Raw genomic sequence first — 19,304 nt, 5'->3', positions numbered from 1 at the left:
CTACGTAACTCCTGAGTGGCCTTAAAAAAGGATATTCTAGACATTGTCGAGCAGAAGGATGCCCTGCTTCTGGAGACAATGTCCAATTTATAGTAAGAAACAAATGTATACATCTTAGACCAAATGGCTGCAGCACCTATTTTGTCAATAGATGTTCCAACAGAAAAAACTGAAGAAGTGGCCATAGATGTAGCACAGTAGGCTTTTGGTGGATGAGGCAAATCAACCTCTTGCTGGGAATAAATAGAAGAAATACAATCTGTTATCCATTTAGCTAAAAGAATTTTGGATACTGCTTGGCCCAAACGAGTAGCAGAGAAAGATTCAAAGAGTTGATCAGATTTTCTGTGCTTCTTTGTCCTGTGGAAATACAAATGCAACTGTCTGTAAACATCGAGAAGATGTAACATGTACTCTCCTTTAAATAATTTAGCAAGAAGACTGGCAGCTGAATGGACTGATTAATAATGGACTATTTTGCAACTTTAGGCATAAAGGATGGATTAGTGCTTAGGGAAACTATCTTTATGAAAAATTATGTAAGGAGATTTGGCTGACATTCTTGTAATTCTGATACTCTCTTGGCTGATATGATAGCTACCAAAAAATTGTCTTCCAGGAAAGAAATTTCAGGTCACAACTATCTGCTGGTTCGAAAGGTTTTTGAGAGAGGTCTTGAAGGAAGATTGTCCCAAGGGGGAAGGATCTTCAGTTGGAGGCCTTAGCAAGAAAATACCCCTCACAAGGCTTTACATAACTTTGATGAGGAAATAGAGGAACATCCTTTTCCTGAATGAAAATTAGACATTACAAACAACTGTAGCTTAATGGTAGAGAAATTGGTGCCATCGTGAAAAAGTGAACTCAGAAAAAGGAGACTAGATGAAGTAGGAGCTGTAAAGGGATCAATATTTTCTTTCAACACCCAAATAGTAAATTTCCATTTACTGTTACAGACATTTTTGTGGACAGTCTTTGTGAGGCCAAGATTATTTTGCAAATTGGGGAAGTAGCCTGGACTTTTTTATAATCAATGGAAGTGGAGAAACCATGTGGTCAGCTTGGGAGTGTGGAGACTGGGTTTTCAGTGCTCTGCTGGATGTGACATGAGGTCCTAATTGGGATCCAGTATCCATGGGGGATACTTTAGGTGAGACCATACAAAGGGGAACCATACCTGATGAGGCCAGAAAGGGGCAATGAAGATTAGGGAGCACTTCAGAATGCTGGCTTTCTGTAGAAATTTCAGGATCAAGGGAAGGGGAGGGTAAGCATAAAAGAGACCTGGGGGCCAGTCATGGACAAGACTGTCCCTCGGTCACTCCCCTTTTGTGGGGATCACAGCAAAGTTCTTGATGCATTTGTTGTTCAGGATAAAAGCAAACAGATTGTAGCAAGGTTGGCCCAGTGGCTGAAAACATCATTTGCTACTGCTTGACTAAGGGACCAGTCATGAGGATTCAGAATGGACCTGCTGAAAGCTGTCTGCTAGCACATTGTTTTGTTCTGGGAATGTGCACTACAATTAGAAAGTGGCAGGAAGAGATCACCCATTCTCAAACTCTCATGGTTTCTCTGCATAAAGGGTAAAATCAAGTTCCACCTTGTTTCAACAGATTATGCCTACAAAAATCCAACAATTAACAATCAAAACTGCTACGATATTTGACTAACTCCATCTTCAGTGATACAATTGTACACAATGTAGATGTGTAATGTTTGTAAATAACTTGTGCTGCTGTGTTAATATTATTTCCATGATTTGAGACTGTCTATGCTCTGTATAGTGTGCTATTTCTTGTATGTGCTATTAATGTATGTGGAGTTTTTCTCCCCGGGCCTCTACTGAAAATGGGCTCACCTAGGCCCAGTAAACTTTCCCGGTTAACAAATACAATAAGTAAATAAATAAACAAATAAATACATAATTTATCAATGATGTCTACACTGTTGCAAAACCTACTACCGCAGTTCACTATGCTGATGACTCATCCTCAATCTACTCTGTCAAAACTCTCTATAAACTCCAAGACCTTATCAGATGAAACATCGATAATTAATTCACAACTACTACTAGACCCTGAAAAAAGTTACTGCTCTTTACCTCAAAACAATGCTATTTGCCATTCACTATTGCCTCTGCCAACAATCCCATGGTAAAACAAGTAAACCACACAAAATTACTGGGTGTCATCGTAGATGACCAGTTAATATTTGGGCTCCATGTATTACATGCAGTTTAAAAACTCATCAAAAACTAGGCACACTATACAGAGTGGGGTGTAAATGGAGAGATAAAATCAGCAAGCAAAGGAGAGTAGCATTGTTGGACTTGAGTTTATCCTCAAGTCTTGATGAGTATTTTCATAAGGTGGACCCTGTTTTTTCAAAATCTCACCAAGACACTGATATATAGACTTTTTTTTGTACAGCATATATCATAGAAAGAAGTAGATTAAAAATAAAAAAGACAGCTGGGTGCACAAACCCTGGAATAAAAAAAAGTTGCCCAATCCTGGTATGCACACGGATACCAGGACTAGAAAAAATGACAGTGCAGAATCATCAAGGCATGGAAACATTCCTACAATGGGGTTAGGTCATGCTCAGGGTAAAGATGGCCCCCTGTTGTAGAAGGAAGTAGTAGTCCACAAAAAACACAAAACTGACAGGCAAACAATGAGCTATAAAGATGTTAGAGTAGACTACTGAGGATAAGAAAGAAATTATGTATTGTTACTATTATGCGAGACTCCCAAAATTACCAGAAAGAAGATATTCAAAAAGATTGAGAGAGAAATTAGAGGAAAGAAATCACCTGCAGAACAAAATAACTGTCAAAAGCTTCAAATGCAGATTTGTGTTCATTAACACAACAGAGCCATGAAAAGCATTATATAGACCAAGAAACTTGGGGCTGTTTAGAAAAAAAAAAAGTGACCGAGGAAGTTTGAAAAAAAATAGAGATTTTTTGAAAGATTTTAAACAAAAACATGGACATGAGAAAGAGAGATCTGATATGGCTCAATAGTTATGCAAAGGAAAAAGCCAGACTAATAAATGCAAAAAAGTATTTCCAGAGATATTTGAAGAGAAATACAGGCAAAGCCACCCAGATATAGAAAATTTCACAATACAAAAAATAAGATCAAAAAGGAGGAACACAGAAGAGAAGATTAGTAAAGTAGAAGTTAAACAAATAAATGCTGAAGTTATAGAATATTTGCAAAGTGAAAGATTTAGTGTAGAAAGTCTGATACAGGTTATGTCGCAGCATGATGGAACAATGAGTCTCCAAAGTCAGGAGAAACAGTTGGAGCGGGAGACATCTGAGGAAGAAATATGGACATGAGAAAGAAAAAGAGATTTAATATGGTGCAATATCTATGGAAAGGAGAAAGCAAAACTAATCAATACAAAAAGGCAGTATCAAAGATATTGGAAGAGAAATACAGGCAAAGGTATCCAGATATGGAAAATTTCATAATGCAAAAAATAAGACAATAAAGGGGAAAGTAGAAAAAAGGATTGATAATGAAGAAGTTAAAGAAATAGTAACTGAAGTTATGGATTACCTGTGAACTGAAGGATTTAGTGTAGAAACTCCAGTGCTGATAATGTCACAGCATGATGGAATAATGAAGCCATAAATTAAGGATAAACAAGTGGAATGGGAAGCATCTGATCACTTGCCACATGAAGATACTCTGGAACCTTCAGTAGAAAACCAGTACAAACGTTCAGTTGGAGCTGTACAGCAAGGGAAGGAGCAGGAGATCATGATATAGGTGGAGTAATAGGCCAGTGAATTCCCATATAAAACAACAGTGGGTGTCGCAGGATGCAGCTGAAGAGAATATGTCACAGGGAGATGTGCTGGAATTGTCTGCAGAATGCCCGCAGGAAATGGAGAAGAAATAATGTGCCCTCGGTTTAGAGGAAATGTTCTAAGGGAAGAGTTGTTTGATTTAATAGACATGGATAGATGTATTAAGACTACTGAAAGGAATAGGCTACAGAAAGTCAATAAGACCCAAAATGTTAGAAGTCTGATAAAACAAATGAACGCCGTAATAAAGACTATTAACAAAAATGCATATGATATATCAAAAGTAAATAAGATATATTACTGTGCAGCTAAATTAATAACAAAGTCTTCCCACAAAAACACAGGCAGTAAGAGAAAGGAAGGGAAGAAATCAAATGCCATCATGGATGTACCAAGTAGGGAAAAGCTATAAAGCAATTAAGACAAGTGTCACTGTTAAGAGTGTAGAAGAGGAAACAGATGATCAAAAATACTTATAAAGATAGACGTGATAAAAAACATTGTGCAGAATCAGAGCAGACCAGGATCTGCCATACACTATTGCAAATAATTAACTAAAGATACCAGCACAGGCAGAAGAAACTTAGAAGATATACAGATAAATAGAAATGAAAAGTAAAAAATAAGCAATTCATTGATGACCCAAAAAATGTTTTATACAGAATTGGTAAACAAAAACACAAGGAATAGAAATACCACCAAAAAAGAAGAAATAGACACATTTTGGAGAAATATCTGTGAAGATCCTATGGAACATAATAATGACGCTGAATGGACAGAAGAAGTAAAAGAAGCACTTAGAAGTTCAAATGACTGGTTATGAAACAGATGAACAAAAATACTTATAAAGATAGACGTGATAAAAAACATTGTGCAGAATCAGAGCAGACCAGGATCTGCCATACACTATTGCAAATAATTAACTAAAGATACCAGCACAGGCAGAAGAAACTTAGAAGATATACAGATAAATAGAAATGAAAAGTAAAAAATAAGCAATTCATTGATGACCCAAAAAATGTTTTATACAGAATTGGGAAACAAAAACACAAGGAATAGAAATACCACCAAAAAAGAAGAAATAGACACATTTTGGAGAAATATCTGTGAAGATCCTATGGAACATAATAATGATGCTGAATGGACAGAAGAAGTAAAAGAAGCACTTAGAAGTTCAAATGACTGGTTATGAAACGGGATGAAGTAATGGTCAGAGAAAATGAAACAAAGGTGAAAAAAGCTCCTAAATGGAAAAAACCCTGACCCAGATGCGGTGCCTAACTTCTGGCTAAAAGTATTAACATCTTTACATGAAGATTTAGTCCTGAGTAAGAACAGAATTTTATATGCATATCCCAAACAGACACCAACCTGGGTAACAACAGGAAATATGATGCTCCTCCTTAAGAGTGATCCTGCAAGCTGTCCTAAAAACTATAGACTAACAACTTGCATTCTGACAATGTATAAACTATATACTGAAATTGATGCCGAGAGAGAGTTTATAGTCATTTAGAAGAAAACTCGATCATGGCAATAGAACAAAAAGGTAACAAAGGATTATTTTTTGTTAGTCATAATGGAGAATTGTAAAAAGAGGAAGCATCTAAGTACGGCATGGATAGATTACAAAAAACATTTGGTAGCATCCCATATTCATGGATAAAGAAGTGCTTACAGTTATATAAGACACACACCCTACATTGATCAATTACATTATAGTAACCATGAAAGAGTTGCAAGCCAGTTTGCAGCTAAGCCATGATAAAGGACAAATTATTATCCCAAGGATAAAAATTCAGAGGAGGATATCCCAGGGTGACTCTTTGGCACCCGCTGCTCTTTTGTCTTGCTCTTAACCCATTAAGCTGTCTACTTAAAAGATTAGGTCATGATTACAATTTGGCTCCCAGAAAACAACAAAGTGTAAATACTTCTCATCTTCTTTCTATGGAAGATTTAAAACTGCATAGTTCAGATGAGGAGCTGAAAGCCCAACTGCAAGTCATTAAAACTTTCTCAGATGATATAAGAATGTTATTTGGTCTTGATAAATGTGCAGAAGCAACGTTTAAAGCGGGAAAGCTGCAGCACTAAGAAATGGGCAGGAATGTGATATAAAGGAACTTTAACAGGAGGGAGTGTATAAATATTTGGTCACTGATAAAGTATTGACAAAATATCTACAAATGTGAACAAACTTCGGAATATTTTAGAAGACTAAAAGTAATACTGAAAACAACCCTGACATCTAGAAATAAAGTTCAAGCTATAAACCAATTTTTTCTTCCTGTTCTAACTTACAATTTTGGGGTGATTGCCCCCAAAAGGTATTGGATTAGTTGAACAAGAAAACAAGAAAAATGCTTCATGCTTATCAAATGATATATACAAATCAGTGTGTATAACAATATTATATCTTTCTCATTCTGAAGGAGGTATGGGCCTCCTCGAAATCGATTACATATACAGAGTTTCAATAGTAGGACTGCATACATATCTGCTGACCTCAGTAGATCCAAACATAGTGAAAGTTTTAAAACATATAGTGAACAAATCTAAGTTGACTTCCCTTTTTAGTTTAGCAGAAGTATATTGGTCTCAATTTGGAATGGAAATCAAACCTGAAGTAGGTAAAAGTCAGACAGCAACTGAATGTGCCAAAAAAAAACAAAAAAAAAAAAAAAAACAAAAGAATATAAGGAAAAGGATCACATGAAAAGGCATAAATATAGTGGTAAGAACAGAAAACTCCTGGAAATACTTGATGTTGATCAGGATCTGATGCAGGGAGGGTTAAGGAGAGGTTAATTTAAACCAAAAGCTGAAAGGTTAATATTGGTGGCCCAGGATAGTGGACTACATAGACATTAGTTTACAAAGTCCATTGAACATGTGGTATTTATTTATTTGCAGTTGGTTTACCAGGATAGTCCATTGGGCCAAAGTGAACCCGTTTTCAATGGAGTTCTGGGGAGAAAAGCTCCATAAACAATCAAGGTTACAATATGACGTAGATTATAAGCTTACATGTGTTATAGAATAGAGCAGACCAAAGTCTATTAACATTACTATATGTCATAGATTGAAAATATACAACTGGATTAGACAAGGACAAATATTACAAACAGTTTAGATTAGTGATAAACGAACAGGTAATACAGAATTTTAAAGGAATAATTACAAAATATATACAGGAACGTTAATACATGTTAGGAAACTTGCAGTAAGAGGTGTAGCCAAGAATTATATACATTTAGCAAGTAATTAACAAGAATATATGAGTTGGAAGAGAAGTTAAAAGGAAGAATGCTATTGAAAAGAAGAGAAGATGAAAATTTGCAGGGTAAGTTATGTAGGGTGGCAGCAGGAGCATTCCCACTGGGATACTAGATATGAGTGAGGAGTTTTTTTTGAAGATAGAGTAACTAGGGGTAGTACAAATGGATAGTGGTAGGGAGTTCCAGAGTCGTGCTAGACTAAAGGATAGAAGGTGTTTGCGTGGGGGACGAGCTGGTTTGTATACTTCTAGAAGATTTTGGAGTAGATAAATGCAGGTTCTGTAAAACAGAACTGCAAACAAATTGCACATCTCGTTTCTGGGTGTGATACACTAATGATAGAGGGCATGTATACTGAAAGGCATAGTAATGTGGCAAGACTGTTGCATTGGGGATTGTGCAAACATTACAATATTGAAGAAGATGAGAAGCATTGGAAACATGAGCCACAAAGCATTATAGAGAATGATGAAATTTATATCATGTGGGATCACCTGTCACCAACAGTTCAAAAAATAGATGTGAGAAAACCAGACATAGTAGTCCATGACAAGAAGACAAAAGATTAGGTCATGATTACAATTTGTATAGAGAAAAAGTCTTAAAATACCAGGCTTTGCAGGCAAAAACAAGGGCAGTGTGGAAGGAAGCTATCAGGGAGCTCCAATAGTAGTAGGAGCAATGGGTCTCATAAAAATGGACTCTACAGTCATATTTAGATATGCTACTGATACATGTAACGCCATATGAATTGCAAAGGAGTCAATTCTAGCGCATTCTGGAACATTGCTGATGCTGTAAAGAGTACGAGTAATATGAAAGACTGAAACAATACTAATTTTGCAAACTTTTATCATACTTTGACTTAAGAATGGGGCACATTCCCATCCTGGTATTAGAAACCCAAAAGCCCTGGATAAAATAAGTCTGCATAACCCTACCTCAGTGACATGGCGACAAGACAATGATCTTGCCTCTATTTCTTGTTACCATCTGTTCTCTGTGCTGCCCCAGTCTTCACTAATGTTTAAGTCTTACAATTATCCAAACTCGAACAAAGTTGTAATAAAATATCCAAATTTGCTGTAAAGTATAAAATAGAACACACTGCTGCCTAGTACTCAGGGAATTACATGGGTTAGAACTACCACATCATCTAGCTCTTTTTTTCAGCTGACTGCATTACACAGACTTCTCTATGAGAAAATTCCCCAGCCCTTAACAACTCAGTACAGCACTACTGCCCTAATAAAATTGTATGCTTTAGAGAAAAGCCACTAATCGCTATAACCAAATCTTCTAGTACTAGAAGTGACATTCTATGTTAAAATAGTGTGGCTGAACTATGGAACCACATGCAACTATCACTGAAGTTCATTCAGAATGTAAACTCATTTAAAACACAACTAAAACATCAATTATCAAATCATTGGCTCTACTCTTGTATATCTCCAGAATAAATGCCACTTTAATCTTCAGCTTGCTGTATCATCAAACTATTTCTATTCACTCAGAATCCTATGGCCCAAACCAGGCACCACCAATATCTGAATAGTTTTACTAGCATCTCCCAGCCATATGCATCGTTTGGTGAGACTGCTCCCCACCCTACCTCTGTACTTCTAATATAAACTTTATGACAGCTGTATATAATTGTCCCTGAACCTGATTAATATGCCACCTCTTAGCTACAATATTGACATTTTCTGACTTACTAAGTTCCTTCTCTCAATTCCATTTCTTTAAATTCCTAATCACTAGGCTGCAGTGTGTTCTGTTATAGTTTACTAATCACAAGAGCTACTATCTGTTTGACAAACACACTAATATACCTAAATGTTCAACATCTACCAAATGCATAAGTATCTTTTTTATACTATAATGTTTTTTGTTATTTCATATGAATGTAATCTGATTAGGAAATGCAAGTGTGTTTGTTAATGTTTATTATTTAATGTCTTTATGTGTATTACTGAATGTCCATTTAAGACTGTGTGTAGTATATTGGAGCTTTTTTTCCCTGGGCCTCCACTAAAAATGTTTTTTTAACTAAACCCAGTTAGCAAAAGCAAAATAAAATAAATACAGGATAAATTAAGTAAATAGATAGGAAGAGGTTCTGCCTGAATGGAAGGAACAAGCAGGGGAGGTATTGATTAAACTTCAGCATAATGTGGTCAGAGGCAGTGTGACAGGCACTGATATCTGTTTGCTGATGAAGAGTCTTGAGGGAGGGGTTGGAGGGTACTTTGTTGTATGTAGCAATAAAGGATGATAAGGAAGACAAGGTTATACAAACTAGTAGTAAAAAGTTATGTAAACTGGACATCATTGTATTGGGTATATATGGACGACTAAATGACAATATGCATGAGATGGATGAAAATGATTTGCTGTGTAAATGATAAGCCTCTTCATTGATGAGACAAACGTAAGTACATCAGTGTAAGATTTGGAAAGACTGACTATTTGGGCTAAAATTGGGCAGAAATCTGGCAATTGATGTTCACTGCAGAAAAATACAAAACATTGCAGTTGTGTCACAGTGGGTGTTATATGAAGTGACAGACAGGGAGTGGGTTAGTTGGCATTAGAGTTGGATGGGTCTGAACACATCTGAACTGGACTACCAGGAGCAGAGTGAAAGGGTATTGACATCTTCATACAGAATGCTGGGTTATAACCTGAAGGGGATAGACTCCTGGAATAAAATCTGTATTTCTTCCTATTTTCTGTGCGCAGCTCAGGCCACACTTTGAGTACCATGTGTGGTTCCTGAAGTCATACTAGAATAGGGTCATCAAACTGCTTAAAGGAGTCTTGACTAATTCCATCAAAAAGAGGCATGCAATGAAGAGGAAATAATATGACCAAAGAGTAGAAGTTCTTGTGCTTTCCTCTTTGGAAAGAAGAATAGTTGGGAAGATATGATGTGGCTGGGCAGGGTCATGTCATGGAAATGTGAAGGGGCCATCTTGAACAGAAAGGCAAAAGGGGAAGGATGATGCACAGCCAATGAAACTGTAGGGAATGACTACTTTATGTAGAAACCACTTCCTCACGGAGATGGTTGGGGACCATGTGATGTATAGCTGTAATAATTGCTGGAAAGGAAATCCATACATGCATTCAAAAGGACATGTGACATGTGGAGAAACTATGATAGGAAAGTTATAGATGAGCATTAGAAGGTTCAATTATCTTAAAATGACACAGTAGACAAGCTTATTGTCTACTTCTGCCATCCAACAAATGTAATGGAACCCAGCAAGTTAGATCACTAACCCTTCCATCTATACAGCTGCACAAGTGGATGATGTTTTGCTTATTGCTTCTTGGTTAGGTTATCCTGTGTTAAAAAAAAAATTTTTTAAGTATTTTTGGCACTTTTTTTCTTTGACTATGGTGTACTGTAGCAGAGTAAGGGGGAGACTGCTTATTTGCCCAACACAGTATTCCATTTTTATTTGAGACTGTGTTTGACCTTAAGGTTAATATATTTAAATTTGGGAGCTGAATGGATTGACTCGTTCCACAGTGAATAGCGATTTCCCCCTTAATTCTGTATCAAATTGTTTATAGAAATTTCTTTACAAGGAATTGTTGTCACAAAATTGCTGGAAAATTCCTTTCCTTTCAATTTACTCTACACAATGGAGTCAGGGTAGCTCTATTTACATTGACATATATTCCAAAACTGAGTTTAGGGGATAACCATTTGAAATTCTGAGACTCATTAGTTAGAATCCCACAACAGCAATACTGATTGACTGAATATGTGGACTTGCATATATGAAGTCTGAGATGTTCTTTGTTACTTTCCATTTTTTTCTGAGGTATGGCAATGGTGGATATGAGAGTAGGTAGATAGATAGATAGACAGACATATGTAGATAAATAGAAAAATATATAGCTATAGATATTTGTAAAAGGTTGGAGGTTGGAGGTGCAGGGGGGCTTGTAGTTGGTATATACATAGGTTTGAGGGGTTCCAGGGCACTTCCACACTGCAAAAAAAAAAAAAACTTTATAAAGTAGAAAAGCAATGTTCAATATTTGTTGTTCTTTTGTGTTTTTGGTCTTTTGGTCTTTTTTCCTTTTTTCCTTATTCTTGAGTTTCCTGTTATAAAGCTCAGCATTTCAAAAGTAAGACATTTTAGGGTGGAGTTGCTAAGAATTGCATTTCTAACCATCAAGGAAGAGAGTAAGATGATCTAATGTATGATCAGTTCCTGGTAGAGGTTGAGGGTGCAGCATCCAAGCTGGATGTATGAATATGTAAGTCTAATGATGTACTGCTGGAAGCATATGGGCTGGTGTAAGTCTGCAACCTGGTTCTCATAGTTGAGCTGTGGCTTCATCTGCCCTGGTAGGATAGGTGATATACAAAAAAAACAAAACAAAATTGGAACACCTTACGTTGACTGTATGAGAGGGTAGGGGCAATCACAGTTAGTTATAATGGTATGGAAAACTGGGATGGGGAGTTTTTTTTAAATCAATTATTGTATTGACTCATTGCTAACATCAAAACTCTGAATATATAACTTTACAAGTAATCCATACAAACAGACAAAACAAGGTATGTGTGCATATGACTCAGAACTTAGTGAAAAGGAAAATAAAAAGGAACAAAAAGAAGCATGGAAAAATCCAGTTAAGTGAATGGGATGGATACAAGTATCTACTTCAAAAGAAATTCCAAAAGTATTCCAACTGTGTTATTGCAGTTCTATCTCTGTGGGGCCAGACATTCATATAAGGAAAGCATTGTCCTACACCTGCCTGTACTCCAGGTTTCTCATTGTCAAGGGTTTTAATGTCATTCAAAAGTGCATATAAATCAGCTGTTGGCAAGGGGCCTCCCCTCTAGTTATCAGCTTCTTCCCAGTTATCATTATTAATTGTAATAAAGTGCAGTCCTGAAGTGAAAGTACACTGATTAGATCTCATTTGATAAGAAGTAGTGGGGCATTTAGGGTCACTGAACCAGGCCATGAAGTTTCACAGATTCTTAAATTTGCTTTTTTAAGAAAGCAGATTCCTAGCAGTCCCATAATACAAGTCCATGTACCCAGCACAACCAACTTACACCACCAACAGATTGGAGAAGCATTAGAATACATTACTTCTTCGCCCCACAGAGGTAGAGAGTTTTTAAACAAACACTGCTATCTGAAAAAAGTAAACCTGTAGGGCTTGTAGTATAGATTGGAGTCTGTAACAGAAGGGGACATCTATCTAGTGGAATGTTAGTACACAGATCTTGTTTCTATACTCTTATATACTTATGGGATAAATGGGTCCTAACTGCTAGAACAATCTTGTACACATCTGAAATGAGTGATCTCATGTTTCTTTTATCTCTTCTTAGCTCCAGCCAAAAATGTATCAGCCTGAGCTTGGTCCACCAGGATTGTGATTGCCAGTTTTGATTTGGTGTAAATGTTTACAATGTTTTCTACTCAAATCCTATCTCCTAGTGTCATGACAAACTTTTCCTTCAAGTCATGCCATGAGAAGGGGGCTTTGAGATCACATAGTTATTGAGGATCGACAATTTGTTTTTGATGGATTACTTGAAGAGATTCCACCTGACTCCCAGTATTATAGGAGATATGCTTTCAGTCCAGTCCTTGGTTTTGGTAAAATTACCCACAGTATTAAGTTATAATATATTGAAGAGATCCTTATTTCACCCCCACCTGTTTAAACATAATCCCTGTAGAGTTGGGTTAACCCCCCCCCACACATTTCCTCAGCCATGAAGGATTTCCAAAAAATTGAGAAGTCTGGAAAGATGGTAGCCCGCAACATTCTCAGCTGAATGAAGGTGGCATATAATTCAGAACTAGGTAAGGAAAGACTTATCTGTCCCTTCCCCATGATGGGCAAGCCAGTAGCAGATACTCACTCCCATCTTTTCTGGCCAGCTCCTACAAGCATCCTGTCCACTGACTGAATTTGGGTCATGTGCGGCATACTCAGGGCTTTATCTTTGTACACCAAGGAGAATGCTTAATGAAAGAGAGTCTGTCTTGTGAGTCACATGCTGATGGGAGCTCAAAAATAGTTAATCCATATCTTTTTTTTTTCTGAATAAGTGTTTCTGACATAATGGACTTGTTACAATGAGGAAGTAAGAGCTATTTTAATACCAGCATGTTGAGTTTATTAAAAGTGAGCCATGTGCTTAGCTCTGCTGCAGATATATATTTTTCCATTTTTCTTTCTTTCATCATCAGGAATAAAATTTAAACTTGTATAGTTTTTTGGGCACATGGACTTCCTTTTTCTCTTGAATTAAATGAAAGTTCTAATAATATATATGTATTTTTTTACAGTTGGAAAGGCACTGTGCGATTCTGTAAGTACCACACCAGTTTTGTTTGGAGTAGATGCAACATCAGGCTGTCTTTTCAAGCTGGGTGCTGGTGTTCTCAACTGCAGCGTGCTAAGGTTTCATTACACTTTATATTTGCTTAATTATTCACATAATGTGTAAAATTGTGTTTTAATGTTTTACATGTTTTGCTAGGACTTTTTTTACTTCCAAGTCATGTTGGATTAATTTAAGACTGTGTTTGCTGTTCATTTCTGTTATTTTTTTAATTATTCTATTCATCACTGTTATCCACTTCAGCTTGCATTCATTTATGTGTTTGTCATCTGCAGCTATGTAGCACACGTTTATGTTTGAAAACTTTAGTCATAGAGTCCCCATACATCTGCATTGACTTCTGGAAATCAAAACTTTTCCCCACAGAGCAGAGGATGCCTCTTTCTGGGATGTTCCATTTATAAAGCAGGCATCTACCTATGCCATCTTAGATCTTTCTTTCTGTAATTTGATGCACATACCTCATGTACTAGTGTCAAAAGTATATTGTCTTCTTGATGTGGTACAGCCTTCTTCTGAGCTCAAGAGTCAGATAAGTACCTCTGTGGGGAACCTTTCTTCTACCTTTAATGTTAATAGGGTTGTTGCTGTATTGTAAGTTGCTTATTTTTTAGTAGTAGGGTGTTGGCCTTATTTCAGGACCCAAAAAGTGAAAGTGTGTTGGTGGCAGGCAAATTCCCCATAAAGAGTTCCATAAATGCTGTATTTTCCTGCATGGGTCTGGACTATGACATTCAGAAGTGTGTTGTTGGTCAGGTATTCACCCTGAAAACTATCCAAAGTTGGAAGCATTCCCTGCAACACTCTCTTGTTAAACAAGGCTTAGAGCCTTTACTCAGTCTGCAGTGGCATCCCCAGTGTCATCCTTAACATCCAGCATCTCTTTCAAGAAAAAGTGAGTTATGGAGAAGGCAGAGAAGTATCTGGGATATATGACTCAGGCAAATGACGTTCCAGGGTGGTCAAGGGTGCGAGTACTGTTGAAGCACTTTCTCTGTCCCTGGACCATGCTCGTACTCATCCACAGGGCTCTGGTGATACCACTTTGAAGGTTGTCATGCTTGCAGATGCTGGTATGTCCAATTAAACCAACAAACAGAATGCATCTTCCACAGATTCTCAGGCATGGAGCATAGATGAATGATCCTCAGTTTGTTGTTTAAGAAGGGGAGAACGGAATCTCCACTGTTTTTGTTAGAGAGGACATCACAGATCTTGAAGTGGGAACTTGACACTCCCATACCAAAGCCAAAACTTAGAGGGGACATCTCACATAAAAAGACACGGAAGTTGAAGCATATTTCACCATCACTGTCTCCTGACAGACACCTGATTCTGAGATGTTGGATAGATTGATTCTCAGATATTGGATGGGCCTTCTGCATCTCTCCTCCCAACCATAGCTATACCAATAGAATTGCTTGCCCTGACTCTGGAGTTCCTTAAACCTATACACAGCCTTCAGCCAGGGGATGAACCCTCTATGTCTGGAGTTCCCTCTGCTAAAAGGAAGAGGGGCGATTTACCTGCATAGGAAAAAGACTCCCATGAAAGTGGAAAGAGGAGCTGGACTATTCTTCCCAGTTAACAGGGAAAGGTTTGTAGATAATTATTTATTTATTTATTGTAATTTGTTAACCAGGTTAGTCCAACTGGGTTTTTGGCCCATTTTCAGTGAAGACCCGAGGAGAAAAGCTCCAGAAAATTGCATAATAGTACATTGATTGCATGCAGAAGTATAGTACTAACATAGTTGAAGGATTTACAAAGCTGTTAATAATAATAAAGTTGAGGACAAACAATAACAAAGTTGAGCATAGAAGAGAACAATTACAAAGAGGTTAATACATAAAATACATACATGAAGTTATATCATCAAAATTTTTTTTTTTTTTTTCAGAATGGTGTGTAGCAAAGTGTGAGACAGGAGAGGGAGCCTAGGTGGGTTTATGACAAGAGCAAGTCTTGGAGTTAAGTAGAAAAGTTTTTAGTTCATTTTTAATCTGGGTGTAGTGGGTAATGGATCGTAGGCTAAGGGGGAGTTTGTTCCAGGCATTGGTGACAATATGTTTATAGAGTATTTTCCCAATAGATTTGTTTGGTTGATATATGTCTAGTAGCTGTTGGTTTGATGTACGGAGGGTCCAGGATGGAGTATTGGTGGAAACTAAGGGTGAGAGAGAGATGGACAGAAAGAGGGGTTGTAGAGAATAGAGTGTAGTATTTGAAACTGAGATAGAAGCAGTTGTTGGAGTTCTAGCCATTGTAGAGAGTTTAATGCAATACAGTGGTGTGTGTTGTATGGTGAGTTGGTGATGAATCTAGCTATTTTGTGATAGGTTTGTTGTAGTTTATTCAGGGTGGTGACTTGTATGTTGGTGAGAATAGGGGTGGCGTAAAGGAGGGAGGGGAGTAGTAGTGCTTGTCCAAGTGTCAGTCTAGCCTCTGGGGTGAGAATTTTTTTGTTTCGATAAAGTAGACCTAGTTTTTGATGTGTTTTCTTTATGCATTGGAGTAAGTGGAGGTTGAACTGAAATTTGTCATCTGCTATGACTCCAAGTAGTTTAGTATTGGTATCAGGTTGAATAGCTGTGTTGTTTGAGGATTTGATGAAAAAATGATGATTTATGATGGGCAAGAGATCGGGAAGGAAGAGCAAGAGCTTAGTCTTTTTGAGGTTTAGAATTAATTGGTTGTCAGCCATTGCTCAGTGGAAAGGAAGGCTTGTTGGGTTAAGGTATGGAGCTTGGAGATGTTGTTGGAGATAGATATAAGTGTGGAGTGATCAGCATATTGTATGAGGGAAGACTCTTTGCAGGAGGTAGACTGGTCATTGGTGAATACATTAAACAGGAAGGGACCTAGGATGGAGCCTTGGGGTACACCAGTGGGGGTAGGAAGGAAGGGGGAGATGGATAAGAGCCATCTGATGGATTGCTGCCTTCCAGTTAGGCAGCTGATGAACTATGCTAGGGAGGATGTGGATAGGTGTAGGTTTGATAGTTTGGATAATAGTAAAGGATGAGAAACAGTATCAAAAGGCTTTGAGAGGTTGAGGAAGAGACAAGAGACAAGCTTATTGTTATCCATTGTCTCTGCAATAGTGTGAGTGAAGGAAAGGAGGGCAGTGGTAGTACTGTGGTTGGGACGGACTCCATGTTGTGTGGGGTGAGTAGTTTGTGATTGATGAGGTGGTTAAGAAGCTGTGTGTGAATACATTTTTCTAGTATCTTAGAGAGAGGGGGTAGAATGGCAGTGGGTCGGTAGTTTGTGGGGTCAGTTGAGTTCCCTCCTTTGTGTAATGGTATAGTGAAGGAAGATTTCCACAGAGTAGGAACAGTTGATTCAAGAATTGATCTGTTTATTAGTACAGAGACAGGGTAGGCAATAAAATCAGCAGCAAGTTTAAGGAAGGTAGGTGGTAGTTTGTCTGTGGAGGCAGAACAGGGTTTGAGTTTAAGAAGTAAAGATTTAATATAAGAGGTAGAAATGGGCTGAAAGGAGAACTGAGTTGAGGTTTGAGTGTTGGGTACTGTAGGTTGTGAAGTTAAGTTTGGCTTAGTGGGTGTGAGATTCTGGATGGTATCAATAAAATATTTGTTAGGAGATTAGTGGTTTCCTCAGTTGATGAGTCTGGGTAAGGGGAGGGGTTAGAAGGTCTTCCTGGATAGAGGATTTTGTTCAGTGTAGACCAGTATTTACGAGGGTTAGATGAGTTGCTTAGCTGTGCAGAGGTGTAGTAGGATTTTTTTTATCTAATGTAGTATGTTTTTTTATAAGTTTTTTAGTTGTCTATATTTGTGAAGGAGAGGGAGTTGTTTTGTTTTAGTCCAGGCTTTCCAAGCACTGTCCCATTGTTTCATTAGTGACTTTGTTTCTTTAGATAGCCATGGAGCAAAATTAGATTTAATTCTGATTTTCCTAGATGGAGCTAGGGAGTCTAGAGTATTCAGAAATATGTTGTTAAACATACTTACAGCATCATCTAGTGGGATTTGTTTTAGGATGGTCCAGTCTATACTAGAGAGAATAGAGTTGAAATGAGTGGAATTGAAATTGGATAGTTTCCAACAGTCTCTAGTTATGTGTGGTTTTGGTGCTGGAGAGTAGTATCTTAAGATAGAGGTAGGGAGATGGTCACTGAGGGAGTCAGGTAAGGTGGTAGGATTATGGTAGTGGTGGGGAGAGTTGGTAAGAATCCAGTCAATTGTAGTACTCGATGATGATGTTTTGTGGAAGTGAGTGGGGGATGAGATAATTTGGTGGAAGCCACATAGGTGGATACTGAGTTGAGGTGAGTCAGTAATGAGTTCTGACCAGTCAATATTGACATCACCTAGTATTAGGGCTTCATATGGTATATTTTGGGAGAACCAGGATATAATGTTTTCAAGGATAGGTAAATTGTTACCTGGAGGAAGCTAGATGGAAGAAACAGCAAATTTCTTTTGAAGGTTCAAATGGCAGTTTAGTATTATAACTTCTGCTGGGTAGAAGTTAGGTATAGGTGAGGGATACGGTGAGATATTTAGGCTGTTGGAGTATAATATAGCTACTCTGCCTCCCTTTTTAGTAAGTCTGTCTGAGCGAAATATACTATAGCCAGGTGGAAGAATTTCACTGTCAGAGATTTGTGGCTTTAGCCAAGTTTCTGATAGGGAGAGAATGTGTGGGATAGTATGAGCCATCCAATTGTGGAGCTCAGTGACTTTGTTTGTTAGGCTCTGAATATTTAGAGAGAGAATAGTCAGGTTTTGTGATGGGGCTAGGAAATTTGATCAAATTAATTGGATGTTACATGCTACCAGTTGCCATCCCAGACATACACTGGAATCCATCTCCTTTGGAGAAATGTTAAGGATAAAGAGATTATGTAGTGATAAGGAAGAGGCACGGTATGAGGCTGGAAAAGTTGCAGCCTCCTTTATAAGTAGAGGGTATAACCCAGAAGAAGTGTATAGAAGTTATTCTAAGATCTATGAAACTAATGTAGTTAGGGTTGCAGGAACTGGTATAAAACAAGTTAAAGTAAACAACAGTAATGACATTTTTAATAATAATTCAATGTTTTTTGTCTCTAAATATACTTTTTTCAGACATATTTATTGAATTAGTTAAAGTTTATTGGAAACAAGTAAAAAGATAAGTTCCATCATTGTCTAAAATTGAACTAAGAATTTCTTATCAAAGGGGACGGAATTTAAAAGATTTCCTGGTACATAGTAAATATTTTAGACCAAGAGAGAAAATTCTAAGTAATATAACAGAAAAAGGGACTTTCCCTTGTGGAAAATGTTCCATTTGTCAATATATTATAACCAGAGTGGATGAAATAAAAGGAAAAAAAAATGATACTTTAGGCAAGTATACATGCTTAAGTAAGGGAGTAATATATGCTATAAGTTGTTCATGTAATGAATATTACATAGGGGAAACTAAAAGAAGTCTAGGAAAAAGAATAAAGGAACATGTTAGAGACATTAAAAACAATAAACTTACCAGTCCTGTAGCAGAACACTTTAATAGGGTACATAAAGGGGGCATTCAAAGTATGAAAGTAACTGTTTTGGAACAAGTATCTAATCAATATGGAAATACAGAAATGTTGAAATATGTACTAAGAAGGAAGGAATCTGTCTTTATAATCAAATATAATACTTTGCAACCCAATGGGTTGAATAAAGAATGTAATTGGCATAGTTTTATATAATACTGTTTTTACTTTAAATACTAATTGAATAATGTTTTATTGAAGCATATGTAATTGGTTAATTGAAAAATGATGATATTAAGC

The 19,304-nt window shown here is 37.2% G+C and overlaps 1 protein-coding gene across 2 annotated transcripts in view; it reads left to right on the top strand.

The window, feature by feature from the left end:
- The window catches only part of TCTN2 (tectonic family member 2), a 1,339,098-nt gene that overhangs the window by 916,509 nt on the left and 403,285 nt on the right, over positions 1-19,304 (top strand). For both annotated transcript variants that reach the window (XM_044068545.1, XM_044068546.1), the window contains one exon: positions 13,455-13,569. In XM_044068545.1, coding sequence (XP_043924480.1) covers positions 13,455-13,569 — 115 coding nt within the window. The remainder of the gene's footprint in view (positions 1-13,454; positions 13,570-19,304) is intronic.

This window comes from Protopterus annectens, chromosome 4.part0 (assembly GCF_019279795.1).
Source record: "Protopterus annectens isolate FY-2018-M chromosome 4.part0, PAN1.0, whole genome shotgun sequence".
Lineage (NCBI taxonomy): Eukaryota > Metazoa > Chordata > Ceratodontiformes > Protopteridae > Protopterus > Protopterus annectens.
This window is presented reverse-complemented; position numbering and strand designations above follow the sequence as displayed.